The sequence below is a fragment of the Geotrypetes seraphini genome, chromosome 3 (genome assembly GCF_902459505.1).
Source record: "Geotrypetes seraphini chromosome 3, aGeoSer1.1, whole genome shotgun sequence".
NCBI lineage: Eukaryota > Metazoa > Chordata > Amphibia > Gymnophiona > Dermophiidae > Geotrypetes > Geotrypetes seraphini.
The window spans coordinates 329,123,785-329,139,606 of record NC_047086.1 but is presented as its reverse complement, the minus strand read 5'-3'; the positions used below and the strand labels follow the sequence as shown (position 1 = coordinate 329,139,606).

Sequence of the window (15,822 nt, the reverse complement as noted above, 5' to 3'; positions counted from 1 at the left end):
TTCCATCTCTTCAATTTCACCAAAATTTGCCCCTTCCTGTCTGAGCACACTACCCAGACCCTTGTCCAAGCTCTCATAACCGCACGCGTAGATTACTGCAATCTACTCCTAACTGGTATCCCGCAGTGTTGCCTTTCTCATTGCAATCTATGCAAAACTCTGCTGCACAACTCATCTTCTACCAACCTCGCCATGTCACCCCTCTCCTTAAGTCATTTCACTGGCTTCCTATCTGCCATCGCATACAGTTCAAGATCTTATTGCTCGACCTACAGGTTCTGCTGCCACTCAATATCTCTCCTCGCATCTCTCTCCTTATACACCTCCCAGAGAACTCCATTCCTCAGATAAGTCACTCTTAACATTACCCTTTTACTCCACTGCCAATTCCAGACTTTGTTCCTTTCATCTAGCTGCCTCCTGTGCCTGGAATAAATTACCTGAGTTTGTCCATCAAGCCCCTTCCCTTGTTTAAAAGCAGACTTTTTGATATAGCTTCAGTCCTTAACCCTACTCCTCTGCCCTCCAACCCAGCCTGCTGATTAACTGTTCCCCTTAACTGTATCCATGACATCCTGTTTGTCTGTCTTGTCTGTTTAGATTGTAAGCTCTTTCGAGCAGGGACCGTTTTCTTATTCTTTATGACTGTGCAGTGCTGCGTGTGTCTGGTAGTGCTCTAGAAATAATTGATAGTAGTAGTAGTAGTAGTAGCAGCAGCAATAGTAGTAAGCACTTAGTCCAGTATGACCCTTTTCCGCTTGGGTTCTATTACCAACTGCTGGAATAGTTATCCTTGTAGAGAATTCAGGATCTTCCTACTTCTAGAAGGCCCCGCAATAGGGATACCCTAATCAATATCCAACATGTTAAAATTACCTATTAGTAAAACTTCCCCTTTTTTAGATATATTCTGAATGTCTACTATTAAATCTCTGTCCACTTCTTCCATGATGAAAACATGCACCATTTTAGTAGCCTTCCTCTGGACCGACTCCATCCTTTTTATATCTTTTTGAAGATGCGGTCTCCAGAATTGAACACAATATTCTAAATGGGGCATCAATACTTCCTTTTTCCTACTGGTCATACCTTTTCCTATGCACTCTAGCATCCTTCTAGCTTTCGCTGTCACCTTTTCAGTCAGTCTATTTGGCCACCTTAAGATGATCAAATACAATCACACCCAAGTCCCACTCTTCTGTCGTGCACATAAGACATTTTTGGATGAGACTAAATCTGGTCATTCTTAATTGAAGCACATACATAAAAATAATAATTTTGGTTGCAGCTAAAGGCAAAAACACTGTTGATAGGTGCTGTTATCTGGATAAGTGATTGTTTGAACATACTAATAATAGTGTGTGAAATCGTTTGAGTTCATTCTGGATTTCTAGTTTTCTTTTTTTATTCTGTTCTATATCAACAAGTAAGCAGAGTATAAGAAAATTACTCTGTAGGGTTCCTTTGATCTCTAAAAAAACAGTTAAAGGAACATTTAGAAGGGAGAACATTTGCCTTGTTTGGCCAGTAGGTAATAAATTAACAGGATCAAAATCAGCTTAGGAACCAGTTCTTCATTTTTTTAGCTTTCCTGTGAACTCAGTTATGTCTTATCAAAGTTGCAGCAATTACAAGTCCAGAGAATCTGTAAAGCATCTCTGGTTCCACCGGGGAATATGTATAAATTGTCAACAATCAGAATGATAGTAGCAATCTATTTAGACTTCAAAGTACATGTACTAGTATTTGGCCTGATATTCAAAAGATTTATGTTCTATGAGAGTTATACTTATAAATTGGCCTCTTTGAAAATTTACTAGGACTAGTTGTGTAGAGGGACATTTTCAATGAGTGCTAAATCTAGCAGAGCAGTGAGGCATCCTAGGGGGCACTGCAGTGAACTTCACATACAAGTACACATCTCACCAATATCTGTGTTATTCCCTCTATAGTCCTCTACCCCATCCATCTTGTAAATCCTTACCTGAGCAATATTCATAGATTCACCTTTTATCATGTGTCTGTCTCAATTAGATTGTAAGCTGTTTAATGTACAGTGCTGTATGCATCTAGCAGTGCAATAGAAATAGGCAATATTAGTAACAGGCCACTTTGCAACACACAACGACCAGTCAACAACATGAGAGGTGCCTGAACTTGACACACGTAATAATATGGGGAAACACATGGATACTTAACCAGAACTGGGAGGAGGGCCTGCTAAGGGTTATCGGAATCCTAGTATTTTTCTGGGTAGAACATTTGAAGGAAGAATGAAAGAAACCTTGGCTGTAGTGGATGTTGTGCTGCTGTCATTATAACAGTAGCACATGACCTCTGCAGTTCTCTGTACTAGGAATCACCAGTGCTAGGTGGTATAGAAAACTATTTTATTTTGATATGGATTTGTAATGTTTAAAAACTAATTTTATAAATAAAATAATTTAAAGGAACTTTGGTCACATGGAACAATAACTGAAAAAAATCCATGTGTTCATTTCACATTGAAAAAAGACAAAAAATTGTAAGTAGCAGCAGTCATTCTAACTCTAGATTTGTCCATTCCTTTCTGCATGTGATGAATGTATTTGTCTCTACTAATTTAATCAGGGTTGTGGGGTTTTTTTTGTGTGTGTGTGTGTGTGTTAGGTTCAAGGTAAGGACCCTTCAGTGGATGTCACACAGGACCTCATTGATGAATCGGAAGAGGAACGCTTTGAAGAAATGCCAGAAACAAGTCAACTAATTGATCTTCCTATTTGTGAAATCAACAAACTTGAAGAGATTGCTGACCTAGTGACCTCTGTTCTATCCTCTCCCATCCGTAGAGAAAAGTTAGCATTAGCCTTGGAGACTGAAGGCTATATTAAAAAACTGTTGCAGATCTTCCAAACCTGTGAAAACTTGGATAACACAGAAGGCTTGCACCATTTGTATGAAATTATTAGAGGGATTTTGTTCCTCAATAAAGCAACTCTCTTTGAGGTGATGTTTTCAGATGAGTGTATTATGGATGTTGTGGGTTGCCTGGAGTATGACCCAGCTTTGGCTCAACCAAAAAGGCACAGGGAATTCTTGACCAAAACAGCAAAGTTTAAGGAGGTTATACCTATAACAGACTCTGAACTTAGGCAAAAAATTCACCAAACTTACAGGGTCCAATACATTCAGGATATCATTTTGCCAACGCCATCTGTTTTTGAGGAGAATTTTCTTTCCACCCTCACTTCCTTTATTTTCTTCAACAAGGTTGAGATTGTCGGCATGTTGCAGGTAAGTGAATCCAAGATTGCCTTTAGAGTTGAGTTACTTTCATTTTTGTGAAATAATATGAGCTTTATAAATGTAAAGGCTAGTTTAATTTCTTCTCTGACTATGCATAGGATTTTTTTAATTCTTTGAAAAATATTTGCAGTCATTTTTATTATAATAATGGTAAGGTAAGTTGGATGGAAATAGTGGTTTCTAAAAATGCAAATTATTGATCTATAAAGTTACTTTATATGGCAGTATATGTATATATTAGGGATACATTTTTAATTAAAATTTTAATCATGATTAATCATGTGATTAAAGGTATGTTTATTTTTCCCCACTGCAGCTCCTTATGACTCTGGATAAGTCACTTTAACCCTTCATTGCCAAGAATCACAAAGAGCTGTAGTGTGGGGGAAAAAAATGTACCTTTTTTTTTTGTTCTAATCTTTTTTAATAAAAAGAAATAACCATAAACAAAATCAAATATACAAACAAGCTTTTACAATAAGATCCACCCACCATGGAGAACTGGGTTCTGATATCCTCCACAGCCTCTGCTAGACACCTTTACCCCAAGCAGCAACCCCCACCCGAACTCCCACCTTTTTCCCCAACCCTCAGCAATCAATGCACAGACAGATAGTAGGACATAAACAGGTGGGTTGGTATACAGCTGAAGTTGATTGAACATGCGACTACGACTCCCTGGAGACAAAATGTTCAAGTAAGGAGTCCAAGTATTGACAAAGTCTCTGCTCCTTCTACAAGAAGAGTAAGCCAATCTAGCCTCCCAGCCCATCAGTTCATGCAGTTTGTTTCTCCAATCCCAAAAGGAGAGTGGCTCTGCAGACATCCAGTAATTCAAGATACATTTATTCCCCGAAATTAAACATTTACCAAGAAACTGTCTCTCTGCAAAGGTATACACAGAAAGCAGAGAAAACTGAGCAAACAGCATGGAAAGCGCAGAGGCAGGAATAGGGACCTTGCAATAACCCTCTCAGGAAGGAAGCCAGGCCCCTCCAAAACCTCTGGATCCCCTCACAGCGCAAGAGCCCATGAAAATAAGAATTCACCTCAGTAGAGCGCTGCACACATAATTGAGTATACACACATCCCATATAATAAGCTTGACTTTGGGACACATACGCTCTCAGAACTGTACAATAGTGACATTCCCTCAGCTCAGCATTATATACCAGACCAGGAGTACATTTCAGCACTCCTAGCAGAAAGTCCTCTCTAAATTCCCTCCCTAAATCCTGTTGCCAGGCCCCCAATATAGAAGAAAAATCCCTGGGGAGACTAAGGTCAATGATCCATTTATGAAATCGAAATCTTGGTCTCTGGATCTGCCTCCAAAAAAGAACAGAAACGGACCCCAAAATTCCCAGCCAAGAAACCCAATGGAAGAGATCCCATAATGATTTAGCTGACAATAAACTATATTAATATATGGTCTCTAAGGTATATCTTCATAAGTACTTTCAAAGGTTTATAAACCTCATTAGGGTCTGCTGTATGAAAACAAACTTTCTTCCATACAGACAAGTGACACGCTGAGATTGATAGTACAATTTCTTTATTAGCTCATGAAGTATAAATAGTCATACTCATCTCAGTCTACGCGGGTGGGGACAGCACTCCTGACATAGAAACTATGTTTCGCCCTAGTCGGGCTTTATCAAGGAAAGTCCCCCTATAAAGTGCAAACAGCAATTCAAATATTATAAGAAGCAATAAATATACTTTTAAATAACTCAATAGCATTTTATAAAACATTAGCAAATATAAATAGATAGATAAATAAATACCTTACGCCATACAGCTCATGCTCCCTGCTCTAAATTGTTCAGTCAGCTAGGGAACATGGCCGCTGCGTTCTCTCAATTTATATTCTTTCAAACAGATCATGTGATGATGACATAATGTTAATTCGTCCCGCCCCTGGCCAACCAAAAATAAACCTATCATACTAACGTCATCCACTCTACTGCTGAATTCAAACCCCAGGGTTTCACACAGTTTAAATTGTAAATTCATTTTATTCTTTAAAATTTAGTTTTTCTTAAAAGTTCCCTCCCTCCCACCCAATCTGTATCTGATATATAACTCTCCAGCGAATGTCAGAGATTTTATGTTTCATTTCTTGCCAATGTTGGACTAAAGGTGCCTCAAGGGCACACTGGGTCTCTGGACATACTATTTGGAGTTATTTGGCTTTTAGCTGACAATAGGCATAAGGGAGACCAAGACGTGGGACTCCCCTCTTCAACAGATCATCACAGGAGAGCAGGGCTCCATCATCCTGCAGTACATGCATCAGCTTCTCAACTCCCTCAGCCCGCCACTTACCAAAAACAGGAGTTACCTCGTTGGGGGGGGGGGGGGTAAACTTAAATTCCCTACGAAAGACAGCAGGACACTAACATGAGAATCCTGGTGCCATAAAAATATCTTCTGCCATCATCCAAAGAGGTTGAAAAAGTATACTACCTCTATACTGTCTAGGCAGCACTGCTAGTTTTGCATGGAGAAGATAAAGAAGATGAAGGTAGAAATAATCTTACTCCAAATCAGATCAGTATATAGTGAAGTACCCAGAATCCAATCGCAGATATGATGAAGCAGACAAGCCTGGTTATAGGATAAGATATTCGGCACTTCCAAGCCGCCCCGAATCCAAGGTCCCAATAACTGATGCCAGCGCAATTTGGGCTTCTTCCCCCTCCCCCAAACAAAACATCGATAACATCGAATATAAGACTCTAACATCTTTCTGCAATAAGTATAAGGGAAGAGTCTAAAGGTCATAAAACCACTTTGGGAATAAAATCATATGAAAAAGATGTACCCAACCCATCAAAGAGAGCAGCAGATCCTGCCATTTAATCAAAAGCATTTGTGTATCGGAAAGCAATTTATCCACATTCAGGTAATATAGTTGAGTAAGATCCATAGATAACCTGACCCCTAAGTACCGGAAAGAGGACCCTGCCCATTTCAACGTAAAGCTCCCCCCCCCAACGACCCTTAAAGTTGCTCTAAGGAAGCCAGCGCATCTGACTTCCCCAGATTCAATGCAAATCCCGAAAAGTCACCATATTCTCGTAAGCTTTCCAATAAAGTTGGCAGAGACTGATGTAGGTTAGTCAGAAACATCAAGAGGTCATCAGCTAACGCTGCAACCTTAAAATGAACCGCTGATGCCACATTAGATTGTATCTCTCAAATCAAAGGATCCAAAGAAAGCACAAACAAAAGCAGCGACAAGGGGCACCCCTGCCAAGTGTCACAATGAATCGCAAAGGGGGTCGATAATTCTCCATTCACCTGAATTCACACTGCAGGATCACTATACAATGCTTGAATAGTGATAAAAAAAGAAAGGACCCACCCCATAAGCCCAAAGCACCGCAAAGAGGTAGCTCCACTGTACTTGATCAAAGGCCTTCTGGGCATCAAAGCTAATAAGAAAGGAGGGGCTACCATCCGCATGCGCCCTTTCCAGGGCCAACAAGATATGTCTGATATTTTTAGACACTGGTCGATCTCTTACAAAGCCCACCTACTGTTCCGATACCAGAGAGGGAAGCATCCGGGCCAAGCAATTAGCAAGAACCTTAGCCAAGAGTTTAGCCTCGTAATTCCTCTAAAGTGCTAGGCTGCATCCTGGATGATACGCTCACGATGGAACCACAAATCTCCAACCTCCAGAAAAAGGCCATCTTCACCATGTGTCAACTAAAGCTCATTAAACCATACTTTCATCAACACCATTTTGTTCTGATCGTCCAATTGATGGTTTTGCCTCAGCTGGATTATTGTAACTCTGCTTACATGGGAATCAACATCACCCTAGTCCACAAACTGTAACTCATCCAAAACACGGATGTTAGACTAATTTTCATTTTAAAGAAATACGACTCGATCTCTGCCTTTTTCAAACTACTGCACTGGCAACCCATCCCATCATGGATATACTGCAAAATATCATGCATCTTACACCACATAACCATGGAAACTCAGCCACCCCTCTCACCCTACTATTCTTAATGGCCTGGTCCACCTCCAGGAGACTCATTAATAAAATACAACTAAATCTGCTGTACACAAAAAAATTTCCATTACAGGCGAGTGTTCCACTCCATGTTTACATTCCTGGGCGTAAAAACTTGAAATGCCCTACCAGAAGTGATCCGAACAGAAACTAGTCACACCCTATTCCGGAAGAAGTTGAAAACCTTCCTCTTTGACAACTTAACCTACAAGCTTTTCTCAGTAAAAATTAACTGCACCTCCACTTCAGAAGAAACTGTAAAACTCTTCCCTTTGATTACAGAACTCACATGCTTCTCTCCTCTCCCTCCTTTCTAGCCCCATAGTCCTCCCTGCCCTCTTCTAATCCCTCCCTCTGTAAGTCACATAGAGCCTGTATAGGTATGAGCGACACACAATAAGGAGATTGGTCTATATGATTCTAGTAAGGTCGGATCCTTTCCTGGCTTCAGACGTACAATGATTTGCGCTAAATTCAAATAACGGGGCAGGAAACCTTTAGCCAAACTCAAATTGAAAACCTCCGCCAATACCGGAGCAACCTCAGTCAAACTCACCCCTTTATCCATCCAGTCCCGGTGCCTTTCCCAAAGGACTAGCCTGGACCGCCCACTCCACCTCCTCAGCTGATATATGACTCTCTAAAGTGGCCGAATTTCTAGGAGACAGGCTAGACAAATCCAGACTGCCCAAATACACTTGCCAATCAAGAACTTCCGACCCTGGATCAGCATATAAGTCTACAAAGAAATGCTGTGAAAAAATCACTAACCTTCGCAGTCTGATGATGGAGAATACCTTGCGAATCTCGAAGAGCAGTAATGCCCTCATGCCCCTTTTGTGAATTTACCAAGCGGGCCAATAGGCGACTACTTTTATTGGCAAAGTGAAATAACTGAAATTTATAATAAGTCCATGCTCTCAGTGCCCCATGATGCAGTAACTCGTTCAATTCCTGATGGGCCTCCAACAACTGTTTCCAAAGTGACAAAGAAGCCTGAAGACCATACTGCCTCTGCAACAATGTCACTTGACATTCCAGGCCAAGGATAATCTTATGATGCATCTTAGACCGATGAGCCACAAATGCTAAAATTTCCCCGCACAACACTGCCTGCGCAGTTTTCCAGTAAAGAATGGGATCGTCCTGATGTTCCCGATTGGTATGCTGAAAGTCCTTCCACTTTTGCATCAAACTCATAAATCAAACATCTTGGTACAAATAGCAAGGAAAGCTCCCTTGCCGACTGTCCCAGGGATCCCCCCAATTCCAACGAAGTCCCACCCAAGCATGATCTGAAATCTCAATAGGGCTCATCATTATCTCCTGCACTGTGAGGAGTAATTCACGAGAAATAAGAATGAGATCAATACGGGAAAGCGTCCCATGCGCCTGGGAGAGATGAGAGTAATCCCACTCTAAGGGTGTAATACTCGCCATATATCTAGCAGCCCCAAAGAATCTTCCAATAACAAAGCCCCTGTACAACTCTTAGTAGTCTCCCTTCCAGAAGACAGAACGATTCACTTTCGGGTCAGGGACTTTATTAAAATCTCCCCCCACTGTTAGCGGAATATCCCCAAATTGCAGCAATTGATTACATAGTCTCCGAAAGAACCTAGCGGAAGGATTGTTAGGGGCGTAGACGTTACACAGTAGTAAAGGCCTATATTATTAAGAGAGACGGAGGCAATAAGATAGCGCCCATTGGAATCCCGTATTACTCTATGGGTCGTCAGCTGAAGGCCTTTATGAATTAAAACCAACACACACCCCTTCCCACCAAGGGCCGGGGCCTCCAGATGTGCTCCCACCAACCATGTACAAAGCTTAGCATGCTGGGACAAATGGGAGTCAGCATGTTAGTAGCACAGATGGCTCCTATTGTCCCATTTGTGAGAGAGAGTAATTTCTTCCATGGGCGACTCTGGTCATCTCAGATACAGCTGGATTATTGATAAGGTCAGACAGTAGGCTTTCACTGGGATTTCTGAGGAACTGGTTTTGGCAGAACAATGGCCATTTTGTCATTAGATTACCATCGTTGGCTCTGGTGCAGTTTGCTTCAGATTCCTGCAGGGCTTTGGGCTCTCTTCTTCCTACTATAGGGAAGGGGAGATGAAGGTGATGATTCAGGGCCCTGTATGTTCAATCACTATCTGATTATTTAAGGTTTTGCTCCAGGGTTTTCAAGGGGGTGCCTAGCCAGGGTTCACAGGTAGGTCCAGTTTCACAGTGAAGGCTTTGAGCATGTTCAGAGCCCTCACTATGACAGTGGACCCACTTGTGACATATGGAATGTAGATGCAGTGCATGATGGTTTCCTCTTGGGTTTCCTCCTTAACTGCATGAAGATGAGGAAAGAGCTTGCTTCCTGGAGCAGGACTCTGGCTCTTTGCATTTTTGTATTCACTCAGGAGGAGACTTCTGATGGGGATTCCATTCTTGGAGGTCTCTGCAAACATTTACCGTAACCTTTTCCTATCATAATACATTTTATGTTACGCTAGTTCCAATCGTAATTATTTTAGCAAAGTTTTGTATTATTCACCGTTATCATTTACATTATGTTTATATTGTAAACATAATGTAAATAAATCATAAGTCTGTAAATTCAAATATTTTGTGTTCCTGGCTCTTTATTAGTATGGCAAGATCAACTCGGATGTGTGAAAATTTAATAATGCTCAAATATACACTTTCACCAGAAAGATACAAAAAAATGTCATATAAGAAGTGAACAGTGCTGCTGTAGTTTAAATAAAAGGAGTTTCAAAAAAATGGAGGAAAAGCCTCAGACTGGAACCCTCCCTCCACCACAATGGTGGTCCAAGGTGGTTGGGCGATCACCTCACTGGCAAAAAACCTCCATTTGCTCTCCCACAATATAAAAACTTTAAGCAGGGCTGTTTGTGCAAAAATGATAGAAGAAACTTTCAACTTATCTTCGGTTGATCGGTACACCGACGGTGGCCAGCGTTTCACAAGTCTGCTGCCTCAGGGTGTAAAATGATCCGATCAAACTTTAAATGGGACACCGAACCGCATCCCATTTAAAGTTTGATCGGATCGTTTTACACCCTGAGGCAGCAGACTTGTGAAACGCTGGCCACCGTCGGTGTACCGATCAACCGAAGATAAGTTGAAAGTTTCTTCTATCATTTTTGCACAAACAGCCCTGCTTAAAGTTTTTATATTGTGGGAGAGCAAATGGAGGTTTTTTGCCAGTGAGGTGATCGCCCAACCACCTTGGACCACCATTGTGGTGGTGGGAGGGTTCCAGTCTGAGGCTTTTCCTCCATTTTTTTGAAACTCCTTTTATTTAAACTACAGCAGCACTGTTCACTTCTTATATGACATTTTTTATATCTTTCTGGTGAAAGTGTATCTTTATTAGTATGGGACATACGATGGCAATAATATTTTTGGAATGTCCCGTCATCCAGGACACACGATAGGAAAAGGTTAAGGGCCTGCTCATTTCATTAGAGTGACAGTTGCTGGACAGGTTTCTCTGGGGCCATAAACTCATGTGCAGGGTTGCTTTCCTTCCACTAGAGGATTTTGATAATGGAAGAAAACAGAAGAGATGTTTAAAGGAGACAGACCCTCCAACATGATTAATTTTTTAATTGTGATTAATAATTAATGCATTTTTTGCAGCATTAACTGTGATTAACTTGAAGCCCTAAGCTTAAAATAGATCAAACAATCCATGGCAACCAATGAAGTTTTTCCAAAACGAAGAAATGTGATTATGGTGGTCTCATTTATTAAAAGACTAGTTGCTACATTCTGAGCCTGTTGAAGTCTCTAATTGGGTTTTAATAGATTATTGTAATAATCTAGCTTCTATGTACGATATGTGTGGATTAATGTGACATGTTCTTCAATTTTCTAGTTAAAATCTGTTGGTATAACGTTCCTTTGTACAGAATGAATTTAATTTCATTCGATATTCTTATATTAGTCCACTTATCCCTATCCTTCGGAACATTTTATCTTGAAACATTTGTTCAGAATCATCATTCCCAAGATATGAGTGCTCAAAACATGCTGCTTTCAGTAAACTTTTCCTTCTAATTAGATTAGGTATCCTTCCCAATGGAGCAGAGGCTATAATATGAGATTGGTGAGAATGAGAGTTTATTCATTCATCTAGATTATTCTCCTAATCCTTACATTTTATTGTACACCATTTAGATCTTTTTAGCCAAAAATAGATGAAACTTGAAAACTAAACAAAAATGCCTAACTAGCCATAAGATAACAAATTGCTGCTTTCCCAAATCAAGGGAACAGTGTCACAGTACTAGGACTCCCCTTTGAAGCCTTGCAAAAGAGACTGCTGGCATTTTGTCTTCAGCTCAAGGAAAGTTTGAGAAGGTGTATCTGTATCTACTTAAAATGAAGCAGACATTTTGATTCTGATTCTGGAAATGGCACCTGCAAAATGGGTGCCTACTGCGTATCAATCACTGGTAGGTGCTGTGTCCAGAATCACATCTATTTTCTTCTACAGACGCCTTAAATGTAGGCCAGCATTTTACAGGCCTACATTTATGGCGTCTGACTTGTACCTATGAGAAGCAGTTAGGCAAGCCTATGGATGCCAAAGGCCACTTCCCCACTGTTCCCTCTAAGCTGAGCAGGAGTCCTCCACCCACAGTCTCACCAATAGAGGGTGCTGTTTTACTGTCACATTTTTCAATTGTGAGGGACAGGCAAGTTCTGCAGGACTCCAGGGAACATACCTGTCCTTAGCGACTGAAAATATTCCACCCCCTAGTGGTAGCAATGCAGCTGGAGGACACCTGCTCAGCTTAGAGGGAACAAGTTTCCAGCATAAACCATGCCTTCACCGGCCTTGTGTCTATATGCATGCCTATACGTCTCCGTATGTATGCGATCCCCTACATTTTAGGCATCCTTTGCTCAATTGATTTAAAAAAAAAAAAATGCATCTCGGTTCGTTAAATGATGGTAGGACACCTACCGCCGCCTACAATTGGGACGCTGTTTAAAGAATCAGGCCCTTTGAGCAGAAGTATTCAGAATAGTAAGTTTCTAGTGGTCCAGTTGAAAGAGCAGATGATCCTTAGTCAAGGCAGGGAGAGATGATCTTTAATGAGGATGAGATCAGGGCAAGGTTTGCCTGGTACTATGAGGAGTTACACTTGATTGAGGTAGAAGGAGGAGAATTTCTTTGCCTGGTTGTCAGGTTGTACCTCTGCATCCTCAATGTGCTTCCTTAATTTTATAATCTCTATTGGAAGTCCACAGACAGGATAGCAATCAGATCACACTGTTATGATATCCTTTTTTAGATTTCCAAATAGCTTTTTAAACACACTGGTGAGATCTGCTTATCACTTTGGAGTCCATCACCTTTCTCTCCCAATGCTTTACGCTGCATATGGTCACTCAATGCCATATTTGATCTGTCATGTCACAGCATGCAGGTCCCATTGTAGAACTATTCCTTGAAGATTAACTGGTTTCTTTTTAGAAGTTATTGGGCAGTTACACAGCACACTTCAGTTAATACAGGCATCCTGTAGGAAGCTAGGGAAGATGTGGCATTGTCTAGTTTCTTTAAGTTTGGAGAGGCTATTCAAATAGTTTATTGGTTTTAGTCAAAAAGAAAAAAGTACAAACATAACAGGAACAGAAATGGTAACAGGTAAGTTTGGAGAGGCTGAACAGAACTACTGGCTTATGCAGCATCCAAGGTGGTGACATTGCTTACTTCAGAAGCTCACTTTTATCATTACTTTCAAGTTAAAGTTAGACATTATCAAAATGAAGCCTTAAAAACATGAATGAAGCCATTTGATTACTGTTCATGGAAATGGTAGCACAAAATGACTGAGAGGGTAATTTTATATGAAACCATCTAACATATGGCAGGTTTGCGCATAGGTTGCCCCAATTTTCTAAGGAAAGGTATGTGCATTTTTTCTCTACTACCTCACAGCAACTGCACGCACGTACTCTTTCTGTTAGTAAACAAAGGTTTCCTGACTTGACTTGTATATATGTGCTTATTTTATGAAGGGTTTATAAACGCTAACTCCCTCCCAGCAACACCCCTAAGAATTCTCCCTGCCAGGCTCTGCACCCAACCCCACACTCCTTGCCAGATATATGAGCACCCTGTCCCCCTCCCTGCCAGGCTCTGTACCCTGTCCCCCCCTCTGGTGGTCTAGTGCTAGGCCAGGACAGGCCAGTCAAGCCTAGTGGTAGTCAGGCAGGCCTAGCGGCCTAGTGACAGACAGGCCTAGAAGACTAGTGGCAGGGCAGGCAGGCAGGCAGGGCCACCCCTCCCCCTCACGACAGGGCCCCCCAACCCGAGGCAAGCAGGCTGGGCCCCCCACCCTGAGGCAGGCAGGATCCCCACTTACCTTAACTCCGACTGCGAGAACTGGGGCAGCCATTCACAGAGCAGCATGGGACAAGGCAGGAAGAGAAAAACTTGTACCTGCCTGTTTGCCGCTCTGCTGCTGCCGCTCGGGGTGGGGGGGTGGGTGGGAGAATGCAGGAGACAAGGGCAGGAGGCTGAAAGCTCCTGCCCTACAGCGCTGGACCACCATTCATGGAGCGGCAAGGCAGGAAGCGAAAAACTCGCGCCTGCCTTCTTGCCGCTCCGACTGACGCTGCCTGGGGAGAAAGCCGGATGGAAGGGCAGGAGGCTGAAAGCTCCTGCCCTACAGTGCTGGATCGCCCATACCGCCGGAGAAATGAAGGTAGGGGAGGGGGGGGGGTTAGTTAGTATTCACTCCATAAGACGCACCCTTATTTCCACCCACTTTTTTGGGGAAAAAAGTACGTATTAAAGAGCAAAAAATACAGTATATAAACTTAGATACTTACAGCATAAGTTTATGGGTATATAGTGCATACGTTTATGGGTATATAGTCTGGACCAATTTATAAAAGGCTATTTCTGTATACAGTGGAACCTTGGTTTAGAGCATAATTCGTTCCAGAAGCATGCTCGTAAACCAAAATACTCGTATATCAAAGCGAGTTTCCCCATAGGAACTAAGGGAAACTCGCTTGATTCGTTCCCACCCACCCCCACCCCCTGAGGCCAGCGGCGCTGCTCTACCCCCCCAAGAACCGGCATTGCTCCACCCGCTCATGAAGGCCTCCACCCGCATAATCCACCATCCCCCCACTCGTGTCGTCCTCCCGCTTGATCCACCATCCCCCCGCTTGTGGCTCCCTTCCCCCCCTCCGCGATCCGGTGCTCCCCCCCGCCGCGATTCGGCATCCCCCAGGCACCCACCCACCCGATCACATTCCTTACCCCCCATTTGGCACCGTCACCAATGCACAGGACATGCCGGTGCCCGAAGATTGCCTTCTTTATGCTGGGCCTTGAACATCTGCGCATGCTCAAGGCCTTCGGGTTCCCGTTCTCTCCGATATTCTCGGATCTCCGAGGTGCTGATTTTGCGAGGTACCACTGTATAACAATATTTTTTACATGTGGGAATGTCTTAATATTTCTTAAGTGACAAAATGTATTAATGTTCCATATCACGATCTAATTCTGAAATTCATGGTTTGCTTTGTAGTTCCTACATACAATATTTCCTGTTTTTGAAGTTACTTGTCACAATCCTTTAAAATGGAATCTTTTGTATTGCAGGCTTTTGTTTTATATTTCTGTTTTATGAGTAATTCTGTGTTATACAGGAGGATGAGAAATTTTTGTCTGAAGTTTTTGCACAGTTAACTGATGATGCTACAGATGACAGCAAAAGACTTGAACTGGTAAGTTTTCTCTTTCTGGACGCATTCTACTACTTAAGTGCAGTGTGTGTTCAATTTTCTGTTAGCTCTGTCTCGCAGGAATATTTTTTTATTTTAAATTTTCTATTTTGCTTAAAACCTAAGTTGATTACATGTAAAACAAGCATATCCAAAGGTTCACAAATTTAAGAGACTGCTAGATACAGTTATTTATGTTAGCATACAACATTGAGCTAGGCCTAATGCAGTTAAGGAGTTAAAAAAAGCACTTAAAACTGTTTTGTTTCAGAAATTCAATCTTGGTAGTTAATAATGGGATAACGTCTTAATATTTATGTTTATCCCAGGACAAGCAGGCAGGTATTCTCACTAGTGGGTGATGTCATCCGACAGAGCCCCGATACGGACATCTTGAAAGCATGTCTTGCTTGAAGAAACTTAGAAGTTTCGAGATGCCCGCACCGCGCATGCGCCAGTGCCTTCCCGCCCGATGTACCGGGCGTGTCTCCTCAGTTCTTTTCTTTCCGCGGAGCTGAGAAGTTTGTCTTCATTCTGCGCTGACTGAATTTCAGTTTTTTTGCCTTCTTTAACACGCGTTTTTGTTTATTTCTTTAAATTTATTTCACTTTTATTTTCTTTAAAAAAAAAAAAAAAAGTTAAAAATTATTTCTTCCGGCGGTTCGGCCGGGCCGGCCTCGTGGCTGCGGCCTAGCGCCTTCGACCTTGCAGCGTCGATTTTCCGG

General features: G+C 42.0%; 1 protein-coding gene across 5 annotated transcripts in view; it reads left to right on the top strand.

Annotated features, from left to right (window-relative positions):
• The window catches only part of PPP4R3B (protein phosphatase 4 regulatory subunit 3B), a 234,886-nt gene that overhangs the window by 55,237 nt on the left and 163,827 nt on the right, over positions 1-15,822 (top strand). For 4 of the 5 annotated variants that reach the window (XM_033937914.1, XM_033937913.1, XM_033937915.1 and 1 more), the window contains exons 4-5: positions 2,650-3,273; positions 15,023-15,100. In XM_033937914.1, coding sequence (XP_033793805.1) covers positions 2,650-3,273; positions 15,023-15,100 — 702 coding nt within the window. The remainder of the gene's footprint in view (positions 1-2,649; positions 3,274-15,022; positions 15,101-15,822) is intronic. The other variant, XM_033937916.1, reaches the window with a different exon arrangement.